This window comes from Strix uralensis, chromosome 3 (assembly GCF_047716275.1).
Source record: "Strix uralensis isolate ZFMK-TIS-50842 chromosome 3, bStrUra1, whole genome shotgun sequence".
In the NCBI taxonomy this organism is placed as follows: Eukaryota; Metazoa; Chordata; class Aves; order Strigiformes; family Strigidae; genus Strix; species Strix uralensis.
This window is the reverse complement of record NC_133974.1, coordinates 104924631-104941979: the sequence shown is the minus strand read 5'-3', so window position 1 is coordinate 104941979 and position 17349 is coordinate 104924631. Positions and strand designations below refer to the sequence as shown.

Here is a 17349-nt window from a genome sequence, read left to right as displayed (position 1 = left end):
TTCCCTCCTCTCTCTCTGGCTCCACTTCAAAGTGCAGTCTGGGCCAGGGGCCAGCACATTGATAAAGCATTTTAAATAGTAACCTGTGTAGCTGGTTGCGGAGCCCTCTCCTGGCTTTTTGGGGACAGTGCAGCCATTAGCAGGCGCACATCTTTTGGCAGAGTGCTAAGCCATGCACCATGATGTCAGACTTAATGCTTTTGGACGCAATATATTCAGAAAGTGAAGTTATAAGAAACTTTTGTTGGCTTTCTGCTCTGTGTTTTGCCATTCAATACATTCCTGGGATGTGATTGCTTCTTGTTTGTCCCACATTCCTGCTTATTAAGCTCTTTACATTTCTGTATGAATAGAGTTAAATATTTTTTGGTGTTGATTATATCACAATTTAGAAGGAATTTTTGTGAGCCCAAAAAGCTTTTTACAAAGTGCAAATCATGAAATTTCAGCTTAACCAGCCTAGCCAGGCAACAGCTTTCATCTGTACCATTTTGTAGTGACTTTTTGAGGAGCCATGACCAAACCTCTGATTTTAACAGGCACTTCTCATTGTAGCTTCTGTTGCCATGCTGTCCCATTTCTTCATGCAAAGAAGTGGCTGAACATCAGCACTTCCATCTGCAGTCAGTTCTGGGCACTTACTGCTCCAAGTCTCCAAACGCTGACCAGGATTTACTTGGACGGTGATTCTCAAAGGGAGATATTTTTATACCCATCCATCCTTTTACAGATGGTTGAGCAGAAGCAGAGGGAGTTAAGGGAATCCAGCTTAGGTCAGTGTAAATCCAGAATTTAGATCCTCAGAAGTCCTGTTTAGCTGTCACAGCTGTCTCAGAAGCTGGTGTTAGACAGTTCCACAGAAACCTAGAGGTTTTCTGCTGGAAACATGTCTTGGCAGGGCTGAGTAGCTGGTGTCTGTCTAGAAGGCGCTCTCAGAGCGTGTCTGTCTGTCAGGCCCACAGACATGTGGCCATGACCTTGGCTTTTTTTCAAGAGGGATGGGCATGTGGCACCTGCGGGATGGACCAGAACCTCAGCTCCCTCCACCTCCCTGGGGAAGGGCTGGGCTGGGGAACAATGTCTGCTCCCACTTACTCATGCTCTGCCCAGTCAACCTTGATTTCATTGTTCTCATGCAAAGTGAAACAGCTCTGAAGGGAGCACTAGGAGTACCCCAAGTACAAAGATGGGTCATCTGCTTGGGCTTTCCCACTCTGGAGTGCAACAAGCTTGACTGACTCTGCTGGATCATGTGATTGAACCTAAATTACCCGCCTCCTGAAGGAGTCCTTTAACCACTTAGCTGTAGTATGAAAGGGGATGAGTATCGCCTTTTCCCTTGTCCTAAGACAGTATTTTGAAAGAAAGACCCCTTGTTTGTCTGAAATAAGGCTTATTTTCTGAAAGACAAGGCATAGGACCTATGATAGGAGAGGGATCGATGGAGGAAGGTATCTCCTTCCAACCCTCAGTGAGGCATCTGCTTCCCAAGTGAGTTGCATCCCTCTATCCTCCAAAATTCCTAGGGGGTCCCATTCTGAGGCCAAATTCATGTGCAGGAAGCCTTTGTTACTAACTCACCACCTTCAGTTTTGCTGTGGGCAGCTTGCTCAGCAGGTCAGGTCTGACACTGTTACGCTCCTTGCTCATTAAGGCCACAGCCTGGATATAACTGGAGCATTTGAGCTCAGGTCAGTGCTGAGTTGATGCCAGTGGCACACTCAGAGCTGCTTTTTCCATATGATGTGGCTTATTCTTTCCACAAAGAAATATGCCCCTTGAAATCTATGACTGTGGGTAAATCTTCATAGCAGCTGGAACTGAACTGAGATAGAGGGTTTGACCTACTGCAGTAAAGCGAACAGAGTTTGACTTTATGAAAAGTTCACAACTGAGATATATTACTGATTTCACTGAAAGTGCTTTGGCTGAGCTTTTTATCGTAGGGCGTCATCTGTACTTACGTAGTGTTTCACTGAACGGTGCTATATGTTACTGATGGAATCAGGCAGGAACTTTGGGTTTCTAATCGGCAGAACGACTGTCTTCAAAGCCACTGTGGTGGTTTTTGGCCTTTTCCTTCCCCAGGCTCCTTGTGAAGTGTCCTGTGGTCTTGGAACTTAATATTGCAAGCTGGAAGGACTCCAAAGTCAGTTTTGAAGACCTCTTATTTCTAAACCCCCTATTTTTTTTAAGGCACAGTCCCACCATACGCTTCCCCAGGACATCTGGCCAGAGTAGATCACATAAGAACGTGTTTTACTGTAGTTAGAACCGCTCGACATGAAAGCTTACTAAGGAATACTTATACTAAAAATCACTCAGACAGTCCTCTTGTATTGCCATTTAGATCTATCATTCTGATTGATCACTATGTGGTTGGCTAATATTGAGCCTAATTTAACCCTATATGCTCATGCATCCATCTATTCTGTCTATTGTACCTGACATGCTACAAATTACTTACTCATGCAAATGACGACCTAAGGCAACCTTTTATGATATTCATGTTTAATTATACAAATGGTTTTTGATAAATAAGATTATACATCCTTCCATATGTTTATTCACTCCTTGATGAAAGCAAAATTTAATTTTCATGCAGATTTGTTGGAGAGTGTGTTTAATAAGTGCTGAGTTTTATGTAGTCTGCAGATCACTCTGGTTTTGGGAAGCTGACAAAATCAGTAGGCATAGTTCATAGAGACATGTGGTTTTTAATCAGGCCTAATTCAAGCTGCTAAATTTTGAAATCTTGGAACTGAAGCCGTTGCCTTTGTGCTTATGCAATAAAGCAAATGTTGTTGTGAAAATAAATGAGAGATGCTGACTTAACTATACATTCCAATGGGCTTTATTTATATTATGGGTTACTGAAAATGTTGCCAAATGACCGATACATTAACATTTTTAAGAGAAAAATGTTCCTGTAAAATTTTGCCATTTTAAAGAGAAACTAGAGTTTGGCTTGTGTGAGTCAGTCAAGGTGAATGTAACTTAAGTGTCAGACACGTGCTAGGCTGAATTCATCAGGGCTGCTTACATACACGAAGAAAGTGTGTATAAGTGAGAAACAGGCAGGACTGGATATCGGTATTTTTGTTCAGATGTCTTTGAAAACATTATCACTGTTGATCACAGCTTCTCAAGGAGTTCTCTTTGCATGGTATGGCACAGACAGTGGTGGGAATTCAGAGTTTGGGGATCAGGTATGGTTGAACACACACTGCCTGAGGCATGAAATCTGCTTCTTTTTCCCTAAATGTAACAGTGGGAAATATTCCATTCTTCTGTTAGAAAGTCTCTGGGTCAGCACAGGTGCTGGGTGGCAGTCAAGGGGCATTTTGCATGGGTGTCATTGCGCTGTGTTTTTCTCAGGATCAGTACAGCTGCAGTGGCATCCTTGGCTAACCATGGATGCTTTGTCAGCTTAAGTCCTTCACTAAGTTTCTCTGATTTTGTGTGCTGAAGGTGTGGTCAGTAAACTCAGCGGGCCGGACACCGAGCAGCTGGTCCCGCTGCCATACAGGTCCTGCTCCTCCTGAGGGCCTGGGAGCTCCCCTCTTCAACACGGTGGCATCCACAGTGGCTGTGGTGAACATCAGCCCCCCTCTTAAGCCAAATGGGGTGGTCAGTATCTACAGACTGTTTTCTAATGATACCAGAGGGACCGATGTGGTGGTGAGTATTGTCAACACTGTTTCTATACTTCTATTTGAGCTTGTATTTTTTAGCTTTAACAATTTTGTTCTTACAAGCTGCTACTGTTGGTTACAGACTGTCTTCCTCTCCTGCACTCCCATTGCTCTGCAATGCTCTCTTCTGGCTAAAGCGCCACCAGCACTTTCACTCATCTAAATGAGCTTCCCAAGGAACTAACCTCATCACTAAACTCTTCTGACATGGTGATGTGCTGTGACAGTGTGAAGGGAATCAGAAGTATTGTTCAGGGGCAGTTAACCGTCCAAACAAAATACTTCCAGACAACTCCTGCCAGTCCAAATGGTGCAGGTGGAAACTGCAGCCATTAGGATATGATTGTATGCATTGGATAGCCTATGGATTTGAAGTTCAGAAGAAAGTGCTATACATGAGCTTCCCTTAAAAATCTTTCAAGAAAGATTGGTAAGAAGTATTTATTTCATGGTAAAGCACTGAAGAATAGTGCAAGTAGCCAAGCAACTTCTGTGTTTGGTGTCTCAGCCTAGACACCATCAGGTGTCTCAGCTTAGGAAACCTGCAGGGCTTCATTAGAGTTATAAAACAGGGAGATATGGGGAAAGGTTAGGGCTGCAGAAGGTACCTGGAACAGCTACCACCAAATCAGTGCAAAATACTTTAATTCTTTTTGTCTGTAACACTATCTGTTTGTTTTTTACAAGTAGGTAAATATTTGTATGGGATTCTTTTCCTTATCCCATCTTGCTCAGCTTGGAAGTGCTAGGGACACCTTCCCAGGTCATCAATCCTGTCTGTGAGCTTAAGCTGCCTACTGATTGCACATTACACATTTATTCCTTCCAGTGCAATTGGCTGTGTCCATGTCTGATTCAGCCAGTTCATCTTGCTGGTGCCTGCATGGCCCTCCATTCCCATCCCCTCACACCTGCCATGCTGCTGGCTCGTCTCTGTCTCTGGCATCAATGAGTACCAAGTGCTTTCCTTTGCTTGCTTGACTCTTTCCTTCCTATTTTTTGCTGCACTCTGCTAAATCACATGCTGCCAAATGGGAGCAGATGTTGCCCCTCGTTGGTGTTTTCTACATATTTTTATTTCTTTGGCTTAAGAAGCTATACCTGCCAATGACTACAGCAACGAGGTGAAGTGGCAGTTCCCGTGAGCAGTTTCAGAACGAGGGCACCATTTCCTTTGCCAGAGCTGCCAGGTCTCCCTTGCTGAGTGTAGGAGGGTTTCCTAACAGACTTACCCAGCACCATGGCCATCTGAATGCAGAGCAGCATCATGTTGGCCCTCGACTTAGAAGCACCTGCCAGAGACCACACTCTCCTGTCTGTGAGTAAACTGACCCACCAGACACATTCGTATCACTCTGCCCAATGCTGTCTCCTGTGTCCACGTTGAGGAAGCTTGAGAGATACACATGAGTATTTGCTAGCACGCTTATCATGGAGCTGTTTTCTGCATTAATTTCTTTTTGCTTCAGTACCACTTATCCCAGAGTTTCTCCTTAAAGGTCTTCTGTTTCTCTGTTCCTGAGAATGACATTTGCAAGTGGTCACAGCTCAACTCAAGATGTCTGTGAGGCCACTGATGACATGGTCTTTTCCTTTGAACAGTGCCCTTTAACTTCATAATGGGAGAAAAATGAATGCAGAGTTCCCAGTACACAACAGCTGCATTAATGTCAGACTTAAAGGACATGCAGAGCCTTGTACCCGTCTTATTCTGGAGTTAATTCACCTCCATAACTCTTATTTAGTACTTGTGGTGCTTGAAGCTGTGACAAGTTCCCTCTTAATTTTTATAGCTGTCAGAAGGGACTGCCACCCAGCAGACAATACATGGGCTAAAACCTTTTACCACATACTCCATTGGTGTGGAGGCCTGCACCTGTTTCAACTGTTGCAGCAAAGGACCCATGGCCCAAATCACCACGCAGCCGGCTCCACCCTCAGAGCAGCCCCCCCCGCAGATCCGCACCGTGACCTCCAGGAACGCCTCCTTCCAGTGGAGCGCCCCCCAGTCACCCAACGGCATTGTCACCAGGTAGGAGCTGCTGCCCAGCCGACCCTGCGCACTTTGGTTAGAGGTGGGGGCAGAACAATCTGAGCTGGAGTCACAGGGCTGAGAGCACTGGATGGTTGTGGTAGCCATGCTCCTCCTTACCTGTGTTGGTGCTGATATCCTCTGTGGCCTGAATACCATCTGGGAGGTGTTTACATGCAACAATTGCTTTTCTGTTGAGCGGGATATTGGGCAGGATGAAGGTAGAGAGGGTGAGCTGTTGTGAGTGGAGGTAATTGTCTGACAGCTGTGGTTGCACAGCCAAGAAGTTGTGAGCTCACTGACAGCAAAGAGGCAGCTACATCCTGTAGTTACTTAGGCAAATCCTAATTTGCAGAAGTGAGTGGCAAGGTAACAGGCATCAACAGTTTCACTGTGAGTGTGACTTACAACCACAATTGCTCATAGGCATCCTACAGGTGGGGCCAAAATCTCCAAGAGAAAAACTGGGATCAGTTCCATTTTCTTTGCCCGTAGCCAGACATACAGCGATTAGGATGAAATGTATGATTGGCTGTTATGTTATTAAGGCTCTGTCCTAAAAATCTCAACTTTCTTCTCAGCTATGAGCTCCATGTGTATATGGCTTGTCCCCTGAACCTACAGCCAGCAGTGAAGGCTTGCAGTCCTGGCCCAACTGAGGTGAGGTATACAGGAAAAGGACAGAGTGCCAACGTGTCCAACCTGGAGCCTTACACAACATACAACCTGCGAGTCGTGTCTTACAACTCTGTTGGCAGCAGCGCCTCGGAATGGATTGGTTTCACTACGGAAAAGGAACGTGAGTATGAGAAATGGTTCACCAATCAGCAATGCCCACTTCTGATGCACAGGGCTGCATAGTGCCAAATGACTTCTCCACCTCTGTGAAACATGATGTTCTCAGAAAACTGCTCTTCCGTGTCCCTGATCACTGTGCCTCTGCTGCCCATTCATTGAAATTCTGCTCTGGGGTTTGACTGCTCATTCTTTCAAAAATACTTCTTTGCTCATCATCTGATATCACATCCTCTATCTTGGGAGCCTGGAAACCTTTTATTTTACTGAAAATGGGCAGCAAAGCTGCAGAACATAAAATGTTCAAGTATTACCAGAAGGGTGATGTGTAGTAATAAATACACTGCCATAAATAATCCCTGGAAAAAGTGGAGATCTTGAAAGAGACCTGGTGATTCTTTTCAGAAACAATCTTACTGTCCTAATTCATGCCACTTCTGCCAGGGCTCATGAGAGTTTTCCTTGGATGTCATATGAATGATCAGATCCTTGTTGACACTGAAGTAAGAATTCCTTGCTATCTATCTAACCACCACAGGCAGTACTTTAAGGCCATGTGGTGGTCTGCACGGAAATTAAACATGCAGGACCTGTGCCTACAGTCAGAATAGATTTTGCCATCAAAACTGTATTTGTAGTAGTCTAACATCAGCTTTTATTAAAAAGATCTATAGTGCTGTAGCCAAAGTCATTCTATAACAGATGAGAACGGCATTTCACCTCAGCCTGCCAGGTCAAGGCAAAGAGGATGTTCACTTTTTATCATATAGACTTGTGTCAGGATTTCAGAATCACCTTTCTTAAAATCCCTTTTGCATCACTTGGTAGTTCTGCCTAGTAATTACTAAAAATGTATATCTGCTACATCCTTAGCTGAAAATTTCAGGTGTAACAGCCCCAGATTTTCTTTAATATCACCGCTGAAAAAAAGAAAAATGTCCTTATCTCTAAAGCTGTGTTTTATTAAATTGCAAACTAAAAAACTGGAACATGATAATGAACTTTTAAATGGAGAAAATTCATAAGGAACTGGTGACATATACAGAACAAAAAGGTTTGAAAGCCATTTTTAAACCCCATCCCACTGGATCCGCAGCCCTCTTCTTTCAGTCTTGCTTTTCTTGCCTTGCCGACCTCTTCACACCAGGTCTCCTGAGGCACTCTGAATGCCTCCTTCCTCGTGCCTGGAAGGCTTGCTTTAGTGACGGTGGGCAATTAGCAGCAAAGTGCAGCTGGACAAGCAGCTTTCTTATGAACAAACCAGCATATACTGGGCACATGGCTTAACGGCAAAGCCACAAGAAAGGACTACCTCAAACTTAAATGAAGTCTTTTATCAGCAAGCTTTTGGGTTCAACTGATGAACTCTTCCTCCTTGAAGTGAGTTCTGGGTTTCTCTTCTCTCTGCCTGCCATCTCCTCTTGCTTTTCTGAAACCCCATGTTTTCATGTATGTGCATGTGTTAAAAGATCATCTTGGGCAATTTCTTGGGGCTTGTAAAAGAGTCCTCCCCTTAGCAGTTTGGTCCCCACAGCCCAGCATGCTGCAGTTAAAATTGCACTATGTCCTGTGTCTCCCTGTCCCCCACCTTAAGCTGGAATTTAATTTATAGTTTTAGTGTCTATACCACATGCAGAAAGGCAAAGGAAGGGAGTTCTTGGTCTTTATTTTAAAGAGATGAGATATTTCTGCTTTCTCAGTGTGGAGGCTGGCATGCTACAGCAGCTTTCTTTTTTCTCCTTGTATCTTCCCTACTCATACACATGTATATGAGAGAGAGAAGGAGCGCATGCAACGGAGAGCTTGTATCATGCAAAGTCTTTCTCTGAGCTGTATAACTCAGTCATGCCTGTTGGCTAGAAATGAGCTTTATTCCTTCTTTTGCAGCACCTCGGTACACAGCTCCGTTCTCCGTTGTCAGCAATTTATCCACCATCCACATAGACTGGAGTCGCACTTTTGTACTGAACGGCCGCCTGAAGGAGTACGCGTTAACTGAGAGCGGGCAACGCATCTACAGTGGCTTTGACACTGAGCTGTATTTACCAAGGACCTCTGACAAAAGTCAGTTTCAATTTCCTATAGCTTTCTCTCTGTGAAAGACTGTTGAGCTAAATTAATATTATTGTGTGCTAAATTTAAGAAAAACTCTGCATAGCCATCCCAAGCTAGGAGGACCAGAGTGTACTACAGACACACTGAAGCACATCTAAGCGGATGCTTGAAACAAAAACCCTTGGAGCTAAGCTTCCTCTTAAACATGGTTCCTTGACTGGGTGAGACTGCTCTGGCTCATTGTGAGGGTCGAGCTTTCCCAAATCCTGGAGCTGCATTGCGATTCCACACTTCAGGGCTACGCTCTGGGAAATGCATGGAAATCCTCAGCTTCAGAAAAGACTGGAGCCTGAATTTTCATTTGAATCAAATTAAGTCAGTAGCTCTTAGAATCAACCATGTTTGCAAATGCAATTTCTCTTTAGAAATTTGAAATCTTTAAAATAGAAGTAAACTGTCAACAGGGACAAAAAAAGAAAAGAAAAAAAAAAAAAAGAAAAAATGTTTTTAAGGCATTGGGGTTTTTGTATGTCAAAGGATTTTATAATTTTATTTTTACCTTCCTAATTACTGCAATGATGCTAATACGTTTGGTTTTTTATTTTACTCAAACATTCTTAACATGTTTGTATCAGCCATGAATGGAGTATGAGGGATTTAGGTCAAAATGATGAATAAATTGAAAGCTGCCAGTTACTTGTCATTGGAAGAGGGAGGATTGAGTAGTGAAAAGGGACATAATTTGTTGCAACATCATAGTGGTGGCTACCTATGATCTGCCATGGTTCACATAGTTTAGAAGTTCCATACCCATGTATAAGGGATTATGAGGCTCTGACTGGGACTCAGGTGGGTTGTGATGGGTTATGTGCTATGCCTGCCTTGGCTTTTCTCAGACCTGGCCATGTCTGCTGGTGGATCATGGTGAAAAAGCAGCACCTACAGAATTTGGATTTCTCCCACTGACAGTATTTTCTAACCTTTTTTGCTCAGCCTTTTTGTTTCAAGTGACCTGCATCACCGATGAAGGGAGTGCCATGACACCAGTCATCAAGTACAGCGCTGCAGATGGAGTTGGTAAATATGTAAAGAAATTACCTAGCACCTATTAATTTTATGTGTTTGTGGTAGAAATTTGATATGTAGTACTGCCAGACAGAAGGGCATCTCATTGCAGGATCAGGGGATTCCTTAGTGCCTTAGGGTATGAGGTATGTAGGTAATGTGCCTTTTTTTTGCCATGGCTGAATTTCCGTTCCTTTACATCGTGATTAGCTTCAGATCCTCTCTCCAGATGTATAATATTTTTTTCTTTTATTTTTACATAAATATATTGCTCAAAAAATGTGGTTTTTCCTGCTGAATAGAATCTGCTCTCTTTCAGATTTTATTTCCAAATTAAGATTATCTTGAATTCTAATCCTGTCCTCCCACATTCTTCCTCAGTTTGACAATGAAAATGCAGATCCTCTCTCCTCCCTGCATCCCTCCCACCCCAACAAGGAGCATCTGCCTGCTCCTTTCATATGACGAATCAGTCAGTCTCTGCAGTTTCACCTGGGATGTGTTCCCCTAAACAGTTTATAAGAATGTCATACGAGATGTTGTCAGGACCCAGTTTATGACACCTGCTGTTTCCCCTCTGTCCACGAGGCCTTTGCCTGTTTTGTGGAAGTGAAGGACTTTCATGTGGTGACATGCCAGTCACTTGTCCATTGAGCAGTAGACCCATACCGGTAAAAAGTTTCAGTTTTTTTTAACTCCTTAGTTCTCTGGGAAGCAAAGCTAAGCTCGAACGATTTCTAACTGATGTACTGGTTTTATTTAATGTATTTATTTTTTGAGTTGCATCTTGTTCAGCTTCTTAAAATAGATGGGCCTTGTCTTTGCAATTACTCTTTACACTGCATTTCCCTTATATCCCTTTTCATGCTCTCACTCCATCCTCCTGCAGAATTTCAGGCAAGGCTGCTGTAAAGGCATTATAAAATGTTCCCAGTTGCTCTACATCCATCACCTTCCTCACTCTGCTCCTTTGTTATTTTGATTGCTGCTTGTACCCAGAATCTACTGCAAACTCAATCAGCACTGCAGGCAACTTGCAAAGGAGTCTTGCAAGTGAAGGTGATGGAAATTCCTTAGCCAAGAGGCTGGATACACATGTAGGATTGCAAATAACCAGGAAATCCTGTCACTGAGATTTCTGATGCTTGTGTTGTGTATGAGCAAAGCCAACCAAGTAGCTGTTTTTTTCTAACAGGTGTGGGAAGGAGGACAAAAATGTTTCATGTTGTTTGCTTTTGTATTAATTTATCACTCCTTTTGGTTAAGTCTTCCTCCCTCTCTCTTTTGAATGGCACAGGCCTGCCACTACACAGTGCTGGAGAGAATGTCCTCTGCCTGTACCACTCTAAAATTACCATAGTCATTTCCACTCTTCAAGGTTACTTGGAGAACCCTTTTTTTTTTTCTCACATTCCACCTCCACTGCCTCATTTCTCAAGAGCTGTTGATGCAGTGGTGATTTCCAGCCTAAGCAGCAATGCCAGAACTTTAAGCAGGGTCTCTTGAGGGTAGTAAGCTTTTTATTATAGCCCGCTAGCATATTGAACCATTATGCCACCTTGAACATAAGTGCAAATAAGCACATGACGACAAAAATTACTTAAATTTCTGCCTAATTTATTAGCGAGGAAAGGGATAGCATATTGTTAAATGCTTTCTGAAATAACATTCCCTTTCTCCCCTAATCCCTCTTGATTTTTACAGGTCTGATCTTGACAACACCTGGAGAGAAGGACAAAGCGGAGTCCAAACGTGCAAAATTCTACAACGAGTTGTGGTTTGCAGTGTTGATGGTAGTTCTAGGTTTGATCCTCTTGGCTATTCTTCTCTCTTTAATTCTTCAAAGGAAAGTCCACAAGCAACCCTATGCACGAGACAGACCTCCTTTAGTTCCACTCCAGAAAAGAACGTCACCAATGAGTGTGTATTCATCAGGTGAAACCCATCCGGTATGTTTGTTAAAATGCAATGTTGTGTATCCACTATGTTATACTTTTATCTGTCCCCCCAAAAACACACACAGAGTTTTTATTCCTCCTTCCACCATTTTGTTGCACTCTTGGTTACCAAATGAAGGCTGTTCAGTGTATGAGAAGGGCTGTCTGGTGTACCTATGCGGGCACAGAGAGCCAGGCTACAGGTGCTTAGTCCAAAAAAAGCCCTATGGTACCTGGTGTGAAGGCCGTGAAATGCTTCTGATGCCTAAGATAAACTGTGGATCTGGAGTCACAGAAAACACAAAGCCACTAATGTCACCTGATCTTAGGTGACATCTGCAATAGAGCTGAAAAGACCTGGGCATGCTGTGAGAAGGTAGGTAATAAAATGTGGTTTTCCGATAGGTGATAAAATGTGCTTTTCAGAAGAACCTTTCATGTGTTCCCAACTATCTGTTGTGGCTGGCTAACCAGGATCAATCTGACAATCTTTGTCAGGTATCCATGAAATGTGCCTGCAAAAAGCAGGATTTAGGGAGAGCCTGTATTTCTTTCTAGTATCCACCCACCACCCAGCTGGACTGCTCTAGGATGAGCTGCATGCCAGGAAGATTTGGGGGAGAGTGAGTGCAACCAGGACAAAGCTAGGGACCTTCACAAAAATCTGTGTGTGCATCTGTGCACATAGAACCAGTGGGACCACCAGAGAGGCGGGAGGAGGACTGCTGGGGGGTGATAAAGAGGAAGACTTTGTATCATTTTTATTATGATAATTCTGTAAAAAAAATGACAAAGAACATGTTCCACCATGTAGCAGAGTAGTAGTGCTATCCTACCCTTTGAAGAAAAGCAAGACAAAGGGAAGATGGCAGTTGTTACGAGACTGAGAATGGGAGCAGCAGTGCCTTCCATTTCCGTGCTTCTTCCCAGGCACAGGCCACGAGATGATTCTTCTTGTCACTTCTCAGCATCTTTTTCCTGTGAGCGCCATCAAGCAGGATAGTGACTCCTGCATCCTTCACGCATTCTGTTCCTTCTTGTCTCGGTGCCAAGAAGCTGCATCTGTGCCTCAATGAAGAAGCTCTTGGAAACAATGGCATTTCCAGTGTGCCCCTTCCCCTGGCAAAGGCTAAGAGCATAAGAAACAACTTTTTTTTGGTCTCATGGTTTTGATTCCTTTTCCTCTACAGTCTGTCATGTTGTCTTGTTCCTCTTGACTTTAAAATGTCTTTGCTGTTGGCGTGTCTGCACAATTCCTTTTCATGCTCCTCCCCTTCTTTTCTTTCTTTTTTCTTTTTTTTTCTTTTTCCAGAAGCTCATGGACTTAACAAAGGAAGATTCTACAGTGCATCAGTTCAAGGACTCAATCTGAGAAGTTAGGATAGAGTTACTGCAAAGTGGCAAAATTGGTTGTGTTTTACAAGTGTTAGTGAGTCACATGGCAAGCAATGCAGGCTGCCCACATGGTACTTGATGACCAGTTAAAAGTTAAATAGTGCCTCATCTTTGCCAGTTTCCCTACTCCCCCACATCCTATGACATTGCTCCCCTTCACAGACCTGCAGCTAATTCACACCCTCCGTAAGGAACAGACTGCACCTGCATTGCACCTTGCCCTGCTCTAATGCTTTTCCTCCCTCTCTTTAATCTCAGTTTGAGACCATTGCTGACACATCTGATTCATCAAGCAGTGTCACTCTCAAAAGTTACACAACGCACTTTGAGGTAGAGTCGTTAGCTTGCAGAGGTGCAAGACGTGTGATGTGCCAGATGACCCGAAGAGCATGCACAAAGGCATCTTGCACTGCATGTTTCTCCTGGCGGGTGAATGTCTTTTCCCTGGTCATGATAACTGCAAAAGGAAGTCTGCTAACATCCCCTTGCTGTGCAAGTCTGGGCTATCATTCTGGTAGTCAAAAAGCTTTGGACCTCTGCCTGTTGGTTATTTTTTTAAAAAATAGGTCAAGGAAAAAAAAAAACGGAAAGTCCTGTTGTAGAGGACTGCTTTTTTTTTTTTTTCCTTTTTAGTGATATGAATGTCCTACAATGGGGAAAGGTCCTTTTTTTTTCTTCTGTTTATAACTGCATGATTTTTGAAGCATGGGTATCTCTGTTCTCCTCTAGTCCTGCTTTGGTTTTGTTCAGATAAAGTGTTTTGAGACCATACCCTTTATTTTTGATTTATTAGTTTGTGTCTTTCTCATAGGGGCTGGAAGATACAAAAATTCCAGGAGCTGGTTCTCCCATGAACAACCGCTGTGCCCGTATCACATCTGGGGCGAGAAGACCAAGTCACAGCCAGCTAAATCGCACATATTCCCAAGCCTCTCTCCATCGTAGTGTCAGCCAGTTGCTCGACCTGTACGACAAAAAGTCTCTTGTTGACGAATCACCTTGGGATGTCATTATGCGCAATCATCGCACTACTGGTCGTGGCTTGGTAAGGACTCCCGTTCCTCTCTGATGCTGTTGAGTGTCAGCTGCTAGTGAGTTGTCTGTTCTGTTAGAATCATGAAAAGATCTAAATATCAGAAGCTGCTGGAGATACAGCCAAAAGACCTAGAAGGACATGGTCAGAGATTAGATCCTCAAAATCCTTCCTGCCTGCTGTTCTCTTCTGGAGCCACAGGTGATCACACACTGCTCTTACAGGATGTGAGGGGGCGACATGCATCTGTCTGTGGTTTCCATTGAACCAATAACTCCATGGACTACGAGGGATATGCACCTTGAATAATTCCCTTTTATTTAGTCAACTCATAGGCTTTTCTCTCCATGCATTTCAGCAAATGTACATGTGTGATGAGGGATGTCTTGGCATCCTTCACATGTTCAGTGCCAGAAGCAGGAGCTTGTGTACTAGCAACTCCTGTTCTGTGACCTCGGGCCCAGTTGCTGACAGGACCTGCTCTCTGTCCTCTGCTCAGTCACAATGCACAGATCACATGAATGCTCAGGTCTTTTGGCATTTGTGACCAATGACTTCAAACTCTGCCCCCATGGGACTAGAAGGAGGTTGCGGGGGCAGGCAGACTATCTGTATTTGATTATAAGAGAGGGCAGGATTGGCCAGTATCACCAACATGGACCTGAGCGCACAGACACAAGAAATTATGATTCTCCAGTCAAGGACTGTGGCAACTTTGTTTGTCATGAGGAAATAGGCTTTTTAACCTCCACCCCCTGGCTTCTACCCTTCCCTGCGCAGATGTGTGGGAAGGGGTTTGGGACCCAGGGAGATGCAAGTGTTTGGTCCCAGAAAAAGCTGAGCAGTTCCTAAACAAGGGGACAGATGCAGGTGAAGGGCATGTGAGGTAGTAACAAAATTAGATGGGAGTGCGCAGTTATCATTGAGTGGATCTTGTCCAAAATGCAAAGTGAGCTGGTGAACAGTGATCTGGCACATAAATCCAGACAGCTTCCTTGGGCTTTCTTTCACCTTCAGTACACCAAACAGCTAGAAGGGCTGGCACGTATAGGCGTGCCCCAGTACAGGGGTGTTGCTGCCATTGCTGCCATACCTGCTTAGACCATAACCCTAGAACCAAGGAAGCTGATAGGGCTTAAGTAAGAAGATAGCTCTAGGCAAAACCCCTACAGGTACCCGTTAAGCTTCCAGCCCACACTCTGCAGCTCACCTACAGGTTCCTGAGTCAGCAGTATTGTGACTCAGCCTTCAGTCATTTTCTCAGAGCTATCACATCCATATTAATTCCCTGGGGATGAGCAGCCTACACACTGGGTGTATCTCTAGATGATCTTATTAGCCAAAAGAACTGCTAAGAGGAGAAGCTCTTGCTCTATCTGCTTGTGCTAACACCATGATTTGGTTTAGCCTGCAAACCCCTCACACATGCTGGATGTTGCTATGTTAGAACTAGTTTACAGAGTAGTCTAATGAGTTTCAGAAGTGGTGGAAGCGGAACACAAACTTCCTCTTACTTTTGGTAGCAAACATGAGCTCAGCTTTTTAAAATCAGCAGCTATACGTACAAAGCCAGGCTCTTCCATCTGCCCTCTGTACATTCCTTTGCATTTCCCTGAACCTGTCTCTGCTCAGCTACTCTGTTGCAGACAAACCTCCTGCAATGCTTTTCACTCAGTTCTTCCCTTTATTACACTCAGTAGCTGAGGCCTGTCAGCAAGTTTTGTTCAGCCCTTTGTCCATCTTTGCAAATTAATACACTGAATGGTTGAAGTAGCCCAGGACACATACCTGCAGTAACACTGCTGGTGATCTCTTTATGCTATGGAAACAGTTTATTTCTCTTGTGATTTCAACTCTTTCTCTGGCTCAGTGAATGAACATGAGTGCAACTGGAAGAAGTTCAGACCCTCCTTTAGAAGCTTGAAGAATAAAATCTTACCTAAATCACAGGTGATGTGGTTGTTATACAAACCAAAAATGTAAACATGTATTCTTTTTCTTTTAATCTCTTCAAGTTCCACATCACACTGTAACAAACACTATTTTATTTACCGTTTGTCAGATACACATAGTAATAGATTTTTTTTTTAACTTATTGCTTACTATGACAATGTAGTTGGTTTGGATTTGGGTGCCTGAATGCTTTAGGTTCTTACCTCATGCTGGGAGGAATGGGAAAACATGTAGAGAGGTAGAAACGCACTTATTTATCTGACTATTTCAGGACCATTTTTAGTGGGTGGGAGGAAAGAGAAACAAAAGAATTGCCTTTAGTCTGGTACATGGCTTTGGCTTACATGCCCTTTTTTTCCCCCCCCTCCCCGCTCCTAACAGTATGTAGATGAAGATGATCTTGTCAATGTCATCAAAGGCTTCAGCACAGTCACCAAGGAGCACACCACATTCACCGACACCCACCTCTGAAGAACACAACCACCTTCTCTAGAAAATGGAAAGTGGGTAACTTGCCAAAAGCAGCCTGCATGGCCTTTGGGGGAAGGGGCAGGGCTGCTGTTTCCCCACCCCATGCCCACTAGTTAAAAGACAAAACTGTTTATTTGGGGGGGGGGGGGGGGGAGGGCGGGGGCGGCAGTATAATTTGGCCTTTTTTTTCCATCATCTCTTTAACTGTATGGTAAAAAAATGTGTGTTAGCACTCACGCCTCAGAAAGGTTAAGAGAATAGTTTGAAAATCCCTAAGTCACGAAGCAGTATGAGTAGTATGAGAGGTTCTCACCTTTGTCTCTCATCCAACTTTCACAGTTGAGGAGGGTTGTGGGGGCAGGATGGGGGCAGCGTGTTTGGCAAGGAAAAGTTTTTTACCTATCAAAAAAATGTGGTTAAAAGGGGTCCTTGTGGCAGGAGAGCCATGTCTTTTCCTAGCTTGAGAAAGCTCTACCACACAATTGTGTTCATGCACAAGTGAATAAACAGCAAATGAAGGAATTCTTACAGAGTTGCTTTAACCTTTGTGTTCTCTCCCTCTGTCTTCCTCACCCTCTTGGCTCAAGTTTAAAAAAAAAAGCCATTAATTAATGCTTAACTCCAAGCATGCTTTTTCAGAGGTAGAAAACCTCCTAACCCACTCCCTATTAAACACTTGCTGTCACAGCCTTCCCTTTTGCTTATGTATTACTAATCTACAGGCAATAAAAATTTGTTCACCACCCACAGTAAACTAGCAGACAGCAAGCAACCAGTGCAACACAGGTAGGAAATATCACGTCAAGGCACTTGTAATTGAGAATTATTATACCATGACAGTAAACCTACTCCCATATTCATCTCTGTCCTTTTTCCAGAGAAAGTGACAAGAAAGCCCTCAAGAGACTGCCAGTCTGT

General features: G+C 43.7%; 1 protein-coding gene across 1 annotated transcript in view; it reads left to right on the top strand.

Moving 5' to 3' along the window:
* The window catches only part of USH2A (usherin), a 391068-nt gene extending 374111 nt beyond the window's left edge, over nucleotides 1-16957 (top strand). The window contains exons 64-71 of the mRNA XM_074863712.1: nucleotides 3472-3681; nucleotides 5489-5727; nucleotides 6309-6526; nucleotides 8410-8586; nucleotides 9571-9654; nucleotides 11347-11591; nucleotides 13786-14019; nucleotides 16342-16957. Of these exons, the coding sequence (XP_074719813.1) occupies nucleotides 3472-3681; nucleotides 5489-5727; nucleotides 6309-6526; nucleotides 8410-8586; nucleotides 9571-9654; nucleotides 11347-11591; nucleotides 13786-14019; nucleotides 16342-16431 (1497 nt within the window). The 3' untranslated portion in view covers nucleotides 16432-16957. The remainder of the gene's footprint in view (nucleotides 1-3471; nucleotides 3682-5488; nucleotides 5728-6308; nucleotides 6527-8409; nucleotides 8587-9570; nucleotides 9655-11346; nucleotides 11592-13785; nucleotides 14020-16341) is intronic.
* The last annotated feature ends 392 nt before the right edge of the window (nucleotides 16958-17349 follow it).